The sequence below is a fragment of the Salmo salar genome, chromosome 02, assembly GCF_965601325.2.
Source record: "Salmo salar chromosome 02, fSalSal1, whole genome shotgun sequence".
Classification (NCBI taxonomy): domain Eukaryota; kingdom Metazoa; phylum Chordata; class Actinopteri; order Salmoniformes; family Salmonidae; genus Salmo; species Salmo salar.
Genome location: NC_138292.1, coordinates 34531186 through 34549733, shown reverse-complemented (window position 1 = coordinate 34549733; position 18548 = coordinate 34531186). Strand labels below are relative to the sequence as shown.

Genomic DNA, 18548 nt, shown 5'->3' with positions numbered 1-18548 from the left:
CATGCATCACATGTTCATCGTGAGTTTTACGCACATTGGCGTTAACAACTAATGTTTTGACTGTGTCCCTCGTGAGATGGCGGTGTGTGGAATTGAAAGATTACGCTTAATTAAATAGTTTGTCGAAATTCAATTTCCTCCGTGTGTGAAACGCATAGACTTGCATTTCCTATTCAATTAAACTGTGTGCGTGCATGCTTTGTTATTCCACCACTCAACACTTTTCTATCTAAATGTATCAGTCTTTTGTGAAAAGCTGTCGTTTTTTTGGCAGATTTGACATAACCTAACCTGTTAATATTTTTCGTTCTGGTGAAAGACTAAAAATGAAACAAGAATATCAGGACCTTATTCTGCAGCAGTGTGGTGCAAAGGCACTGCGTGTTGGTGACAAAATCCAGACGTTGTAGCGCGGCTATGGCCAGACTGTGAAGGTCCATTTAGATGGCTGTTACCACCCCTCGGTCTTTGTCAAACATGTCATGTTCCCAAAGGAGGCCGAGCACCCTGGAGGCTGGAACACAGACCTGTCTCACATGCACAAGGTGAGGTCCTACCAAGTGGAGACACTGGTACCAGAACTACTCCACCAATGATGGATGTCGAATGCCAGCCTCTCTGGCTGCTTGTTCGTACGGGGACAAACAGCTGATAGTTCTGGAGGACCTGGATGTGGTGGGCTTCGACCAGAGAAGAACCAGCGTTAGGGATGCAGAGATGAGGGCCTGCATCAGCTGGCTGGCCCACTTCCATGGCCTCTTCCTGGGGGTGGTGCCGGAGGGGCTGTGGCCCGTAGGTACCTATTGGCACCTGGAAACACGCCCTGACGAGCTGGATGCCATGGACGACTCCCAGCTCAAAGCAGCTGCCGGTGAGATTGACAGGATCCTCAATGAATGCCGCTTCAAGACCATCATTCACGGAGATGCCAAATTAGCTAACTTCTGCTTCTATGGGAGTGGGCAGAGTGTGGCGGCAGTGGACTTTCAGTACGTGGGTGGAGGCTGTGGGATGAAGGATGTTGTCTACCTCCTGGAGGAAATTGAAGAGAAACAGCTTGAAAAGAAGGTTCCCAGCCTGCTGGACTACTACTTCACAGAACTGAGGGCATCAGTAACCAAGCAGGTGGACTTTGCTTCCCTGGAGAAAGAGTGGAGGGAGATGTTTGCCTGGACAGACTTCCATCGCTTTCTCCTGGGATGGATGCCAGGACACCAGAAGATCAACAGATATACTAAGCAGCTGACTAAAGAGATGCTGAGGAAAGTGAAACCAGGGGCGAAAATCTGATATCAACTTTGGAGGGGACAATTACATTACATTTTCTCAAGAGCAATTCCTGAGGGGGACACCAAAAGTAGTGCTGTAACACATAGCCTACATTTAATATGGTAAATGTATATTGAGGAACCAAAGAAATAATGTGTTTGCCGTACTCCTAACTACCGGTACCCAAAACTACACAACTAATCACAACAGCAATACCATTGCCTTTAACAAATCTTAGTTCAGTCACCAGTTTAGGTTGAGAGTGGGGGTATCCATGGCATTTTCCAATTATGTTCCTATTTTACAAGTAAAAAAAATGGAGAACCTTTCATAATGTTGCCAAACAAAGACTCAACAAACTTACCTGAGACTCCCTGTCTCTGCCAGTCTGTCCCTGCATATCTGTCCCCAACTCTGCTGTCTGTGTGCCATCTGTTGCCTGCTCTGCCTAATGACATCATTGTGAAACATTTCCATTAGAATTTCATTTCTTTCTTATGAACATTTTATCAACTAGTCTTTGAGATATTAGGCTACTAGGGTTCTTACTTTGCGTTTTGGTGTACTGAAAAATACTCTGATGTCTGTCTTTTTTCTGCCATTTTTCTACCTGGTTGGCTACACACACACAGTATGTAGGTTATTTACAGTAGGAGATGGGCTTCTATCATCTTATCTTCTATCATTCTATATGGGCTTCGATCTAAAAGGTAGCTAGCAAATGTGAAACGGATTGCAGTGACAAGAGTTGACAGCTGTATGAGTTCACCATTTACACAACATATGCTGCAACCTTTTGTAATTTTAATCGTTTGTTTCATATTGGCTGGCTTCTAACAATAGCTGAATTTGCAAAGCTAGCGAGCACCAATTCAGTGGTGTTTGCTATAATCTTTGCTACCCGGGTTAAATAAAGGTGAAATAAAATATATAAATAAAAGTTCCCTTGCGACAATTTAGCTTTTGCAACGAGACCATTAAATATATTTAAAACAATGGTAGAAGAGAGTGTAGTTCTGTTCAGTTTATCGCTAACCTTATCACAGGGACTTTGAAGCACTAACTTACATGCATGCTGATCTTGGAATAAATTGACGATAGCAAAGATTCCGTCTTTGACGACGCCACATAAATGGAATAGGTACTAGCTAGCTTAATAGTTAATATTTGCGCGCTAGCTCTGCATATTCAGCTAGTGTGTGTGTGCGATTGACTGGACGTCAGTTACGTGCATTGAGTGCCTTTCAGACAGTAGATACGACCTCTACTTTACCTCGCAAGCTAAGGAACTGGCAGTGGATCAAACCATTGTGAGGCAAAGGGTGGGGGGGGGGGGTCGCAATCTTTTGAAACTTAAAAACGAGCTATTAAGTGTCTATAATCAGCACAATTGCTTTCATTGCGTATTATTAATATTATTTAAATTACATAGTTATGTTTCAGTGATATATTGGGGGGGACAAATCATATTTTTCCCAGGATGGGGGGGTCGTGTCCCCCCCGGGATTTCCGCCCCTGAGTGAAACGGTGACTTAAGCCTCTGCCATTAAGGCTCATCAATCACCTGCTTATTGCACTGGGTTGTATTGAGGGATGTAGATCAGAAAAACTGATTTGCTGTGTGTTGTTGGGTGGAGAGCAGAAGATTGCCTAAAATCAGACATTGAGCCCATTTTTTGGTATACAGTCAAACAATGCATTTAAAGTTTTCCTTACAAGCTAAAATATTTTAAATTACATTTGAACTTACTTTAGCGGTTGGTTCTTCAGCTGCTCGAAATTTGAGACAATATCAACTGGAAAGTTTTATTTACCCGACTATTTAGAGCACAGGCACTGAAGATGAAGGTCTATCACCTGGCACATGCACAAAACCACGTAAACACCCGTTAGTATGCATCGCGTGCATGTACTTAAATCGGTTTAATAATACTTTCCTGTGGATACGTAAAACAAGATTGACCAGTTGACGGACCAACACCACGGACAATCGACCGAGGTAAAGACAGTTTCAAGTTGGATATTCGCGCTTTCAAACCACTTGAGCCACAGATTCCAAATAAGTGTCATTATGTTGGGAAAATTGCGCACAACATTGCACAGGTCTTATTTTCACGATCTGGACATTAATTCGCTTTCCAAAGCTAATAAACATGTGGAAGTGTGAGCAGCATTTTGTATTCCTAGTTGAATAAGTACAAACTTTTTTTACATTTGAATTTCAATAGCTCATTGGTCATGTGACCTACTTGACACAAACAAGGTCCAGAATGTCCACTGACTACCCTTCTATATTGCACACCCTTTAGTTTGTCCATTTTCATCTCACACGTTTTTACATGAATTTTTCAAAATGTAAAATTTCAATAGCTCCTTAGTCATGTGACCTAGGGACTTCAAACAAAGTTCAGAATGTCCACTGACTATACCTTCATATCATGCTATTAGACTTAAATCTGTAAGCTTTGCAGACCTTCATTTCACATGGGTGTTTCATATGCTCTTTTTAATCACAGTAATAGGCAGGAATTTGTCAGTCAAAGTGAGCTTGATAAGGTGAAAGAATCCTTTTCATAGCATCACTTTAATATACTGTACATTAAGACAAATCCTTCTACGTTGAGTATTAGAACGCAGTTTCCATAACCTGATAATGATTTGATATTTGAGTGCATTCACAACAAGCCACCTGCAGACAACTTACAAAATGCAATAGTGCATTTGAGGGTTTGTTTTTCTGATGAAAATAGTTATTTGATGCATGGCCTACTATTTCTAACTGAAAAAATAAATTCCTACATCTTTTATGAGTAAAATCCTTTTTCCAAAATTGATTTAGGTACATTTTTGTGAAGAGGTATGGGGGGTTGTGATATGGGTAATTTAATAGTAAAATCATTTAAGGGATCAATACATTTCTATATTGCTTCCCCAGTATCTGCATGAACCATCAGGCCAAGTGTTTTTGGTTTACCCTGCTGGACAGAAAGAGGAGGAGGAATCGGAACACGCTGCATTCAAATTCAGGTCTTAGTTATTCCATTGTGCTGGATCTAATACATATTAGCATGTTACATATATTCATAAGTGTAATCATTTTTTATGACATACTGTGAAAAACTCATATAGTCAGTTTTACAAGGGTATGTTTGGCAGCATGAGTGAAGGATGCTTTGTTGCGAAATAGGAAGCCAATTCTAGATTTAACTTTTTCCAGACTCACATTAAGCATCTCCAATCCAAAATTAAATCTAGAATTGGCTTCCTATTTCGCAACAAAGCCTCCTTCACTCACGCTGCCAAACATACCCTGGTAAAACTGACCATCCTACCAATCCATCGACTTCGGCGATGTCATTTACAAAATAGCCTCCAACACTCTACTCAGCAAATTGGATGCAGTCTATCACAGTGCCATCTGTTTTGTCACCAAAGCCCCATATGCTACCCACCACTGCGACCTGTATGCTCTCGTTGGCTGGCCCTCGCTTCATATTCGTCGCCAAACCCATTGGCTCCAGGTCATCTATAAGTCCTTGCTAGGTAAAGCCCCACCTTATCTCAGCTCACTGGTCACCATAGCAGAACCCACCCGTAGCACGCGCTCCATCAGGTATATTTCACTGGTCACCCCCAAAGCCAATTCCTCCTTTGGCCGCCTTTCCTTCCAGGTCTCGGCTGCCAATGACTGGAACGAATTGCAAAAATCACTGAAGCTGGAGACTCATATCTCCCTCACTATCTTTAAGCACCAGCTATCAGAGCAGCTTACAGATCATTGCACCTGTACATAGCCCTTCTGTAAACAGCCCATCCAACTACCTCATCCCCCATATTATTTTTTTTTATTTTTTTGTTCTTCTCCTTTGCACCCCAGTATCTCTACTTGCACATTCATCTTCTGCTCATCTATCACTCCAGTGTTTAATTGCTAAATTGTAATTATTTCGCCACTACGGCCTATTTATTGCCTTACCTCCCTAATCTTACTTCATTGGCACACACTGTATATAGACTTTTCTATTGTGTTATTGACAGTAAGTTTGTTTATTCCATGTGTAACTCTGTGTTGTTTGCGTCACACTGGTTTGCTTTATCTTGGCCATGTCGCCGTTGTAAATGAGAACTTGTTCTAAACTGGCTTACCTGGTTGAATAAAGGTGAAATTAAAAATAAAATACATTTTAAAAGTTATGTGGGAATGTCTTATGTCCGTTCTACATGTAGTGTTGGCACATGGAATATTCCTCAACTGCATACATCATAAATTACTATTGCAAATAGAAGTATTATGTTCAACAGCTGACATTTTCAGATATTATTTTGACAAACACACTTTGGTGATTACAATTCATTCTCTATTGTCATAGATTTGTTAGGCACTGTCATCTGTGATCTTTGTGATATGACTTTCTTTAAGCACGTACTGAGGAAACTGTCACTTAATATTTTTTTCTTAAAGTCTACAAACGCTCTACATTTATTCACTCTGATAGGGTTGGATCCAATATGCTACTTTTATTATTGTCCTGTAAATGGTTCAGTGGCTATAATTTAGGTTGTGTGTTCACTGCATGTTGGGCCCTCACGAGTTTGCATCCCTGCATGAAACCTAGTGGTCAAACAAGGAAATGGTTCCAATCGCTTTTCCACCATTCATTTTTCTCCATGGGGGTTTTAGAAAATCATAAGGGCCGTGTTTCGTGTCGGCTTACCCTGCCGTGACATTTTGATAACCATGTAAAATCTCTCTAGTCTAGGACAAGGTGGCTTTTATCAATATATTTGCCTGTATTTAACCCCCCCAAAATTAAATGCTAATGTAGCCATCATAAAGAACTACAAATGCCACGATGATCTGAACAAGACTGCCGAATAAAGGCAAAGGTAAGAATCTCTGGATTAACTGTCTAATGTTAGCAAAATTTGGTAATGAATAAATGTCTTTAAAATTGACACTTCTGTGAACTGTCTTGTGCAAGTTTTAAATTGACACAATACCTGTTAGCAAAGGTGTCAGAGATGACGTGCATGATCTTGTAGGGATTTGTAGTCTTGCATGATGTCTAATTAGCATTTTAGAATCTGAGTGTAAATAGAGCCGAATATATTAATAAGTCACTTTGCATGAGAGATTTACATGGTTATCAAAACGTCCCGCCAAGTTAAGCCTACATGGAACACAGCCCTTATTTTAAGGGATTCTAAAATTCCCTATGGGAAAAATGAATGGTGGAAAAACGATTATCATTACCCTGTAGCAGATGTTCTGAAAGAGCTGCAAAACCTGGACCGGTACAAATCAGCTGGGCTAGACAATCTGGACCCTCTCTTGCTAAAATTGTCCGCTGCCATTGTTGCAACCCCTATCACTTGGGTATTATGACACCTCCGCTGTGGGGCTCTAGCATCTGACAGCCACAATGGCACTGCCCATGCTATCTCCATTTTAAAGTCGTACATTTTTCTTCATTGGCTGATTGCTCCCAACTCAGGCATCTCACCCGGTTGACTACTTTAAAATGGTGGAAGTCCACAATGGCAATGTCCATGCTAAAACGGGTTATATCCATGATGAGTTCTCTCTGACAACAGGCACAACTTCAAAGTTGCTGAAATGCCATGTGCTTCCACTTATTAGTGCATTTGTAACAACCTAGCCATTACAAAACTTCTACTCGATCAAAATATATTAGAGAATTACACTTACTTTTATGCTCTTTTAGAGTTGAGGAACTCGCATACTATTTTTGCAATTCATTTTTTATTAAAACACCACGGAAGATTGAAGCTAGACAAGTGGTCAAGATATGACTAATATACAGTTCTTCCTAGTTCCTCTATGGAACCACTCAAAATGAGGTGTCAATAACTGGGGTTGAAAAACCACATTACACAACCAGGCTACAGAAGCTGAAGGATGTTCATCCATTCCTTGCATTTACACTGTCTCCTACCCCAGTACTGCAGACTCTCTGGGTGAAGATTCCCCTAGGTACAGATCTAGGATAAGCTTCCCCTCTCCCAATCTTTCCTTCATACTGGATGCAGAGACATAAAAATCGTATCCATCAATGAGTTTCTGACTCTAGGGAAGTAGACAAAGGGCTTCATTGCCAAATCCCAAAGTATCCCTTTAACCATTAACGGGGAAAATGCTAAACTGACCCAAGATCAGCATCTAGGGGCAATTTCACTCTACTCCACTGCAGCCCAACAGATTATGCTTAAACAGAGGATTATTCCATTCCATTGGTAGGCCAAAAAGTTATTACACTGGTCTTTAAGAGAGTCATATTGATTTCCAAATCAGTCATCAAGCGGCGCCCCTTTCAGACTGGACCTCTGACTCTTCTTCTCCTTCTGGCCCATCATACGGTAAAGCTTCTTCTTTGCCTCCTTCTGCCTCTTGAGCTTGTCCTCCTCCGCCTTGTCCCGCTGCCGCAGGAAGCCCTTGTGCTTAGCGTGCTGCGCCGTGTGCGCTTTCTTGACCTTGTAGTTGTGCACTGTGCTCAGCGCGTTGAGCAGCGCTGCCACCTGGTGGACAAGAGAGGGCACATGCTCAGATTTCAAATGCAGTGTCATTCGTGTGTGTGTGTGTGTGTGTGTGTGTGTGTGTGTGTGTCAGGGGCAGTCATTGAAGCCACAAATGTTCAAGGCTGATCGCGGTACTGCAGGCAGTACTGCAGGCATTGTTGGCAGAAAACAGGACCCCCCATTACAGTGAATGAAAAAATGGCAGTATTCGTGGTCCATCTTACCGTATAAAAAATAAGACAATCATGGTACCAATAATTACTTTAATACACCAGTTGTATGTCCTTGAAACAATTATTTTAAAATCTCACACAGAAGTTATGGATAATTAGTTGAAGGGGCAGCACTGAGCCTGCAACGTCACTTAACCAACTTAATTTGGCTTCAATGTGGTATGGAGTCTTCACATAGGAATGAACGTCGTCCCGTGATCAATGGCTTTGTCCATTCATATATACAGTTATTGATGTGCGTGCCCACCATATATTATCGGGGGGCGACAGTGTAGGTTTTTGTTACAGCCCAGCTTTTACACAGATTTAGATCATCAACTTCGTCTTAAATCTAGACCACCATTTGTTGAATCAAATGTGTTACTGCTGGAACAAAAGCCTGCATCTTGGCCAGTCCGATTTCTTATAAAATAAGGTGGTGATTGTTTTTCACTTTCACAGCATATTAGTACATCAGAGATAAAATGAGCAAATCTGACAATCATCACAGAATCCAATGGAATTTTTCCTTATCGTTTCCGCAAGGAAACCCTTACCTTCCTCTCGTGGGGCTCCCGTATGACAGCGGGCCTCTGGAGGTCCTTGGGCGTCTTGCCCTTGGGCTGGTCCTGTTTGGGCTTGCTCTTGAAGGGCAATGCCTTCTGCAGCTGCCTGGGGATGTGCAGCTTGTTGAAGTGGCGCTGCGCTCGCACCACCGGCTGCCAAGGGGGGACAAAGGGTCAAGGGTTAGGTCAGAGCTTCAGAATCCAACCAGGCCAATAGTCTGGCTTCAGCAGATACCTTTTCATACTACAGACGCTGTGAGACATTGGAGCTGAGGACGGATGTCAAATGGTGCCAGAGAAGATGAAGCGTTAACGTGGTGAAATCAGATTTAGACAAACTTTACTGTCCACGCAATGTGGAAAGTTGCCTTCGGTTTCACATACGGACAACAGACATTAAATGCTGGGTGCTAGTTAAAGAGATATGTTTATTCTGATGGGCGAGTGAGAAAAACTTGTAATATTGGTCACCATGGATGTCACAGTGACATGCTTTGGGAAGCATGACGACAAGCCTGTGCGAATGACCGGTGTTGTATCGAGGTGCCTGCCAACCAGAAATGCTTCCCACTGGGCAGCTGTATCACGGTGTTGCTGGTGTTCGCTAACGTAGCCAAATATTTTGCGGCAAGTTTTTTTATTCCAAGTAGGATAGCAGCCTTTATGAGAAACTACTTCTATTGATAACCACCTGGATGTCACCACGTGATACAGTCTACTCAGTGGGGAGAGCATGCATGGCAAGCAGGTGTTTCACAACACCAGGACAGTGTCCTTCGCCCCCGCCTGCCAAGCACAGCTTTCCCACAGATCCTTTAACCTACAGCAAGGGAAGTAGTCAGCTAGCTAGCTAGCGTAGCCAATATATCAAGGTGACAGCTAAAGCACAAGCAAAAGTGGTTGCTTAGTTGTAGTGATTTTTTTACCGAAAATATACAAGTAGGATATGTATCCAAAAAGTATTACAAAACTAAATGAATCCTAAACACTTTCCCAACGTCGGCCACTACGATATGTAGTGGCTCAAATGATGTGTGTAGCGCACTAACGCCCTGGACCAGAGCTAGTGATGGAGTATAGCTCTGGTCCATGGTGTTAATGCACTGCACATGCCATCTGAGATGCAAAAACACTATCTGAGACACACATGCATGACTTTTGAGATTCGCCTTCAGTACGCAGCTGGATGGTTCTCGGATTGGCAGGAAGTAGGAAATGCACTCATAAATGAATCTGTGTGGTGTTGTTTTGCACCATTTTTACTTACCAAATGCTTGAAGTTACGTTATTCACCCAAAATACCTAAAATGACTAATAAACACACCTCTTTTGTGAACAATAAACAGTTGATGGTCTGCCTCCATATTTAATGAATTGAGATTTATCAAAAGATCAGCTCACACTTTATTTGGATAGTACTATAGATAATCTACAGATGGTCAAACTGTTGATATGCAACTGCTTGCTAGGGTTACGGTTAGGTTTAGCAGCAGAACAGTGAGCGGACATTCCTTACCTTGTACAGCGAGTCTGTGTTGGGCTTGTTGCGGACCCCCAGGTCGTGTTTCAGCTGGCCCACCGTCCTCATGCCCGACCAACTGTCCTTCTGGCCCGCTGGCATCAGCAGGGAGGTCACGGGGTTGTAGAGCTGAGGGACTGACACCGGGTACCAGGAGCGCAGGAACACAATGTCTACACACACACACACGTAATTAATAACATTATGGCTGACCCCAATTATTTGATTGGTCGATTGTTTGGCCGATAGGCGGTTGGTAGACACATTTTTTGGGGGCGAACAGTAGCAAATATATATTTCTCAGTGAACTAATCCATTGCGGAGGGCGAGACTAATCATTGTCAGAGTGAACACTGTTTGCAGAGCGCACAACCTATGCTACACTTGTGAGAAACAAGTTTTGATTTATTTCATTACATTTATGAGTTTTGTCAATTTAGTCACCGTCTTTTGTTTGGAACACTCCTGTCAATGTTGAGTAAGGTTTACGCATAGAAGTAGGCGTATTGGCTACCTGGCCTGATCGCAAATGTTGACATATAAATGTGCCCATTTCGGGATCTGATAGAATTTCTGATTGGCTTAACGCACGACCACTAATGAGCCGTGGAGCTTCTCAAAGTAATGTTTTCTTCACCTCAAACAAAGTCTGTTTTTACATCCATTGAGAATGACAATTCCTGTGCCGAGCTCACTGGCGCGGGAAACTCTGGTCGTGTCTACATTTGACACATATACAGTGGGGGGGAAAAAGTATTTGATCCCCTGCTGATTTTGTATGTTTGCCCACTGATAAAGAAAGGATAAGTCTGTAATTTTAATGGTAGGTTTATTTGAACAGTGAGAGACAAAATAACAACAAAAATATCCAGAAAAATGCATGTCCAAAATGTTATAAATTGATTTACATTTTAATGAGGGAAATAAGTATTTGACCCACTCTCAATCAGAAAGATTTCTGGCTCCCAGGTGTCTTTTATACAGGTAACGAGCTGAGATTAGGAACACACTCTTAAAGGGAGTGCTCCTAACCGCAGCTTGTTACCTGTAAAAAAGACATGTCCACAGAAGCAATCAATCAATCAGATTCCAAACTCTCCACCATGGCCAAGACCAAAGAGCTCTCCAAGGATGTCAGGGACATGATTGTAGACCTACACAAGGCTGGAATGGGCTACAAGACCATCGCCAAGCAGCTTGGTGAGAAGGGGACAACATTTGGTGCGATTATTCGCAAATGGAAGAAACACAAAATAACTGTCAATATCCCTCGGCCTGGGGCTCCATGCAAGATCTCACCTCGTGGGGTTGCAATGATCATGAGAACGGTGAGGAATCAGCCCAGAACTACACGGGAGGATCTTGTCAATGATCTCAAGGCAGCTGGGACCATAGTCACCAAGAAAACAATTGGTAACACACTACGCCGTGAAGGACTGAAATCCTGCAGCGCCCGCAAGGTCCCCCTGCTCAAGAATACATATACATGCCCGTCTGAAGTTTGGCAATGAACATCTGAATGATTTAGAGGACAACTGGTGAAAGTGTTGTGGTCAGATGAGACCAAAATGGAACTCTTTGGCATCAACTCAACTCGCCGTGTTTGGAGGAGGAGGAATGCTGCCTATGACCCCAAGAACACCATCTCCACCATCAAACATGGAGGTGGAAACATGCTTTGGGGGTGTTTTTCTGCTAAGGGGACAGGACAACTTCACCACATCATTTGACGGGGCCATGTACTGTCAAATCTTGGGTCTCCTTCCCTCAGCCAGGGCATTGAAAATGGGTCGTGGATGGTTATTCCAGCATGACAATGACCCAAAACACATGGCCAAGGCAACAAAGGAGTAGCTCAAGAAGAAGCACATTAAGGTCCTGGAGTGGCCTAGCCAGTCTCCAGACCTTAATCCCATAGAAAATCTGTGGAGGGAGCTGAAGGTTCGAGTTGCCAAACGTCAGCCTCGAAACCTTAATGACTTGGAGAAGATCTGCAAAGAGGAGTGGGACAAAATCCCTCCTGAGATGTGTGCAAACCTGGTGGCCAACTACAAGAAATGTCTGACCTCTGATTGCCAACAAGGGTTTTGCCACCAAGTACTAAGTCATGTTTTGCAGAGGGGTCAAATACTTATTTCCCTAATTAAAATGGAAAACATTTTTGACATGCGTTTTTCTGGATTTTTTTGTTGTTATTCTGTCTCTCACTGTTCATAGAAACCTACCATTAAAATTATAGACTGATCATTTCTTTGTAAGTGGGCAAACGTACAAAATCAGCAGGGGATCAAATGCTTTTTTCCCCCCACTGTATGTGACTTCTGCTATCAGAATACAAAGACTGCAATGAAAAGACTGGTCTAGATGCACAAAAGTGTGGTCTGATTGTGTTCAGACCTGGCTGCCCACTTCAGAAGGTAGTCAGGCTGCATTGTGTGCAGTAGGCAAAGTCATCAACACTCCTCCCACAAGTCTCAAGAATACTTCTGTTCTGGGACCGAGGCACCTTTTCATTATAACGTTGGAGTAAATATGTCCCTAGTGTGTGAGTAACGTGTTTGCTGGCCTAGCCAGCTAGCCAATATTTGGAATATCATTTTTTTGGGCTAGAGTTACGCTAACCCATTTGTAATCCCTTCAGCGTAGCTGGCTAGCTACAGAGGTTAGCTGGCTAGCTACAGAGGTTAGCTACAGAGGTTAGCTACAGCCATCAGTTGTTGTGTTATCATATTTTGCCTATTTCACCGTTTGTAGAATGCATACTGGCATTTGAATATAGCGTGGGAATAGGGAATCCGGACACGGTAGGCACGTTTAAATGTAGGCGTAGATGCATGACGCGTACGGAATGAACAAGAGTAATGAACAACATGTAACAGGAGCACAGGGACGTAATATGTAAACACACCCGGAGGTACTAGATAGGAATATAAAGGCAGTATTCCATGTAAATTACTGTAACGCCCATAGAAGCTTCCATGAAATGTGCAACCAAAACAGTAGGAGCAACCTGCTGTAGGCAATACATTAATTTGTCAAATTGTATAAATCCTATTACTCCTGGAATTTTCACCATATTACTTTCACCTATCCAAGCCTTCAGATCTCCATAAGCGCATAGAGGGTAGGGTGCGGGGGCTACGGGTTGTTTTTGGGACTATGAAATGCTCTAGACTGCGCCAGTTGCTCACCACTCATCAGCAGCCTGTCTTCGAACGTGGCTCTGTAGGCTCCCGCCGGCGTTGACAGGGCCTTCTTAATTTGACCTCTGACCCCACTGACTGTTCGGATGGAGGCTCCTTCGAATTTTGCCACCTCCAGCACGGTGTTGAACATCCCCTGGGAACAAAACAGAGGTGTAAAGCGCACGTTTTTCTTAATTTTTTGGGGTGGACCTGAGTCTCATTCATACTCAGAGTAGTAGGGCTGATCTGACTTTATATTCACACAACTTCTAAGGACATATACATAAGGTTTACATACCAAATTTCATGGCCCCATGTTCATCGGTTCAGTTCTTATCACACCAGGGCTATAAGGGCCATCTAGTGGTGTAGCGTGGCTGACTTTGAATGCAGCAACTAATCATTCTCAAATTCATTAGAGGTTAATTCATTGAGTCTATAGATGGGTTAGCTAACAACGCCACGGAAACTATGTGCACACGCCAATGGGGCAGAAGTCTGTGTTGTGATTCTGGATGGCCAGATAGCTACCAACAATGACAAGATACTGCCATGTGGGGAATCGTAAGTGACTCGTTTCAGCTAGTTTAATCTTGTTCTTGATACCATGTCTTGTTTTGAGGTGTTTAGACTGATTTCAAGTCAATACTAATATGGCTAAAATTGACTAGCTAGCTAACCAACAACTGTAACAATGTTTCTGAGAGACTAAACATTGAAGAAATCTAGGTTTACATGTTGTCGACAATCTAATCCAACCCAGTCTGTTTTGCCCCGTAGCAGCGCGTGTGTCGGTTTTGTTGCTAAACAACCAACCCGTCTATATACCAAATCTGGAGTCAAATCTGATTTATGGTTCATAAGAAGATTTGTAAAGGATTTTTAGCATTAGCATATGTGCTAACGTGCATCTATTGGTACAGTGCAGCCATATGAATGCAATAACAAAACAATTCTAACCCATTGAAGACTGATGTAATGAGTCGAAATACAAAATCTGGATTGAATCTGATGCATGGTTCATGAGGAGAAGATGATTGAGTATTCGCGTTACATATTCAAATAATGAGTTAATAGTTTCCTTGTTTTTTGAGATATCAATACCAAATACAGTGCGTTTCATCTTAGGGAAGTCCATGATAGCGATTACAAGTTTCAAGTTGATAGGCCACTGTGGAGTGGATTTACACTGGTTAAAATGGACACGTAAAAATGTTAAGTATTTTTTTTAGCATATTAATGCTAATATGCATCTACTGGTATAGTGTGGCATCTTTGAATGCATCAACATTATTTTTTCATTCTTTAGGGACTATTGCGATTGGTCCAAAGACCACATTTGGAGTGAATCTGACAGTCCATTAGGATTTTTTATGATTATTTGAAGCATAGTTAAAGTGAATTGTTAAATGAGATCTTAAAAAAAGTAAGGAAACTAATTTCAAACTTAACATGGTTCATCATGGTAATGACCCTAAAAAGTTTAAAATATTTCCTAATTTATCAATAACCCTGCCATTTCTTAACAAATCCCTTAGCTTTTTTCAAATTAAGTTAAGAGATGTACCATGGGCATACATACATACAGTTGAAGTCGGAAGTTTACATAAACTTAGGTTGGCGTCATTAAAACTCGTTTTTCAACCACTCCACAAATTTCTTGTTAAACTATAGTTTTGGCAAGTCATGCATGACACAAGTAATTTTTCCAACAGTTGTTTACAGACAGATTATTTCACTTAATCACAATTCCAGTGGGTCAGAAGTTTACATACACTAAGTTGGCTGTGCCTTTAAACAGCTTGGAAAATTCCAGAAAATGATGTCATGGCTTTAGAAGCTTCTGATAGGGTAATTGCCATCATTTGTGGCAATTGGAGGTGTACCTGTGGATGTATTTCAAGGCCTACCTTCAAACTCGGTGCCTCTCTGCTTGACATCATGGGAAAATCAAAAGAAATCAGCCAAGACTGCAGAAAAAAAATGGTAGACCTCCACAAGTCTGGTTCATCCTTGGGAGCAATTTACAAACGCCTGAAGGTACCACGTTCATCTGTACAAACAATAGTACGCAAGTATAAACACCATGGGACCACGCAGCCGTCATACCGCTCAGGAAGGAGACGCATTCTGTCTCCTAGAGATGAACGTACTTTGGTGCGAAAAGTGCAAAACAATCCCAGAACAACAGCAAAGGAACTTGAAGATGCTGGAGGAAACAGGTACAAAAGTATCTATATCCACAGTAAAACGAGTCCTATATCAACATAACCTCAAACAAACAAAAATAGAACTGTTGGGCCATAATGACCATCGTTATGTTTGGAGGAAAAAGGGGGGAGGCTTGCAAGCCGAAAAACACCATCCCAACCGTGAAGAACGGGGGTGGCAGCATCATGTTGTGGGGGTGCTTTGCTGCAGGAGGGAGTGGTGCACTTCACAAAATGAAAGGAATCATGAGGAAGGAAAATTATGTGGATATATCGAAGCAACATCTCAAGACATCAGTCAAGAAGTTAAAGCTTGGTCGCAAATGGGTCTTCCAAATGGACAATGACCCCAAGCATACTTACAAAGCTGTGGCAAAATGGCTTAAGGACAACAAAGTCAAGGTATTGGAGTGGCCATCACAAAGCCCTGACCTCAATCCTATAGAAAAGTTGTGGGCAGAACTGAAAAAGTGTGTGCGAGTAAGGAGGCCTACAAACGTGACTCAGTTATACCAGCTCTGTCAGGAGGAATGGGCCAAAATTCACCCAACTTATTGTGGGAAGCTTGTGGAAGGTTACCCGAAATGTTTGACCCAAGTTAAACAATTTAAAGGCAATGCTACCAAATACTAATTGAGTGCATGTAAACTTCTGACCCACTAGGAATGTGATGAAAGAAATAAAATATGAAATAAATCATTCTCTACTATTATTCTAACGTTTCACATTCTTAAAATAAAAGTGCTGATCCTAACTGACCTAAAACAGGGAATTTTTATTAGGATTAAATGCCAGGAATTGTGAAAAACTGAGTTTCAATGTATTGGGCTAAGGTGTATGTAAACTTCTGATTTCAACTGTACATACTTTGGTGTTATTTGGATTTATGGTTCATGAGAATACGTTTTTCCAAAATGTCCAAGATGGAAGGAAATCTATCCCAACAGACCTTATGGGTCCTTGAGGCAAATTTGTTCAGCATGAGGAAAGACACCTACATGAGGAAAGACAACAACCGTTTCAAATCTCTAGGTCAAACAGGGTGATGAATATGAGGGTTTAAGTGAGTGATTACAACAGCGCCCCCTATAGGCCAAATAGTGCCATTATCTTTGACCAAGTTACTCATGGACTCTAGTTTGTGTGCCAAATTAGGGGGGGATTTATTTTAATTTTAAATCTAGTTATTTGACCATGTCAAGAAAAAATGTAATATAAAAGTTTCCCAGCTTTCCTGTGAACCATTAAGTTTATATTAATATATTCATAAAGCATTATGTACACACAGCTGGTTCATAAAGTGTTAGATTATTTATGTTATTCTGTTCTACAACAGATTAACTCATGCCTCAAATGTCTACCACAAAAAATAAATATATTGTAGCTGAACTATAGTGCTATGAGGTGCATCCTACCTTGATGAATGATGTGTTCTTGTAGATCTTGTATGGGTAGCCAATCAGCTTGAGCTTTTTGACTATGGTCACAGATTTGTCCAGGTCAAGGACGACTCCTGTAGCTGCGATGCGGAAACTGGTCTGCAAGAGAGAGAACGGAGAACTTCAACAAAGATACTACTAGAAGTAACCCATACTGTGTACTGGTGCATGGTATGTATGTTGCTCCTGACAAATGAGACATCTTTGGTGTAACAGGTAATAATAATGACAAATTAATACAAATATCCAGTTCACCATTTACCGGGTATTTACATAATATGGTAACATTTTAAAGAGGAGCTGAACTCAAAAAACAACTTCTCTGGTTGAAGATATTGCATCAATATGAGTCGTAAACAACTGTACTCGTTGTTTACGTGGTAGAAAGTCAATATCTTCCAAAACTGAGATTTGCGGCTGGCAGCACCCCGTAACTATTGATTTGGAGCACGGTAACATGCGACCCGATCATAGCAGCAGAATTAACCTACAGCACAGCTGCACGCTATCCAATCGTAGCAGCAGAATCAACCTACAGGTCGCTCTTTTCTTCAGACAGCAGAGTTGACCAATTGAGGCATTAGCACACAGCGTCTCGGAATGAGACATGCAGTGCCTTCAGAAAGTATTCATACCCCTTGACTTATTCCACATTTTGTTGTGTTACAGCCTGAATTCAAAATGGATTAAATCCATTCCCCCCCCCCCCCCCCTCACCCATCTTCACACAATACCCCTATCATGACAAAGTGAAAACTTTGTCATTTCTGCAAATGTATTGAAAATGCAATACAGAAATCGCTCATTTAGATAAGTATTCATACCCTAGTCAATACTTTGTAGAAGCACCTTTGGCAGTGATTACAGCTGTGAGTCTTTCTGGGTGAATTAATCTCCCAGTGTCTGGTGGAAAACAGACTGAACAAGGTTCTCTTGTAGGATTTTGCCTGTGCTTAGCTCCATACATTTTTTTATCCGGAAATACTCCAGTCCTTACCAATGACAGGCATACAACATAGCACGATGCAGCCACCATCATGCTTGCAAATATGATGAGTGGTACTCTGTTGTATTGTATTTAGGACAAAAAGTTAATTGCTTTGCCACATTTTTTGCAGTATTACTTAATTGCCTAGTCACAAACAGGATGCATGTTTAGGATTTTTTTTTACTTCCTTTATTTTCACTCTGTCATTTAGGTTAGTAATGTGGAGTAACTACAATGTTGTTGATCGAGCCTCAGTTCTCATATCCCAACCATTAAACTGTGTTTCAAAATCACCATTGGGCTCATGATGAAATCCCTGAGCAGTTTCCTTCCTCTCCTGCAACTGGGTTAGGAAGGACACCTGTATCTTTGTAGTGACTGGGTGTATTGATACACCATCCAAATTATAATTAACAACTTCACCATACTCAAAGGGATATTTAGCGTCTGCTTTTTTTATTTTTACACATCTGCCAATCGCCATCCTTCTGTGCGAGGCATTGAAAAACCTCTGTTCTTTGTGGTTCAATTTGTGCTTGAAATTCACTACTTGATTGATGTACTTTACAGATAATTGTATGTGTGGGGTACAGAGATTTGGTAGTCATTCAAAAATCATGTTA

At 41.6% G+C, this 18548-nt stretch overlaps 1 protein-coding gene across 1 annotated transcript in view; it reads right to left on the bottom strand.

The window, feature by feature from the left end:
• Positions 1 to 7014: 7014 nt before the first annotated feature.
• Positions 7015 to 18548, bottom strand: part of LOC106581260 (ribosome biogenesis protein BMS1 homolog) — a 39631-nt gene continuing 28097 nt past the window's right edge. Inside the window, exons 18-22 of the mRNA XM_014163214.3 lie at positions 16914 to 17036; positions 13295 to 13442; positions 10101 to 10276; positions 8576 to 8737; positions 7015 to 7806 (exon numbers count right to left, since the gene is read on the bottom strand). Of these exons, the coding sequence (XP_014018689.2) occupies positions 7579 to 7806; positions 8576 to 8737; positions 10101 to 10276; positions 13295 to 13442; positions 16914 to 17036 (837 nt within the window). The 3' untranslated portion in view covers positions 7015 to 7578. The remainder of the gene's footprint in view (positions 7807 to 8575; positions 8738 to 10100; positions 10277 to 13294; positions 13443 to 16913; positions 17037 to 18548) is intronic.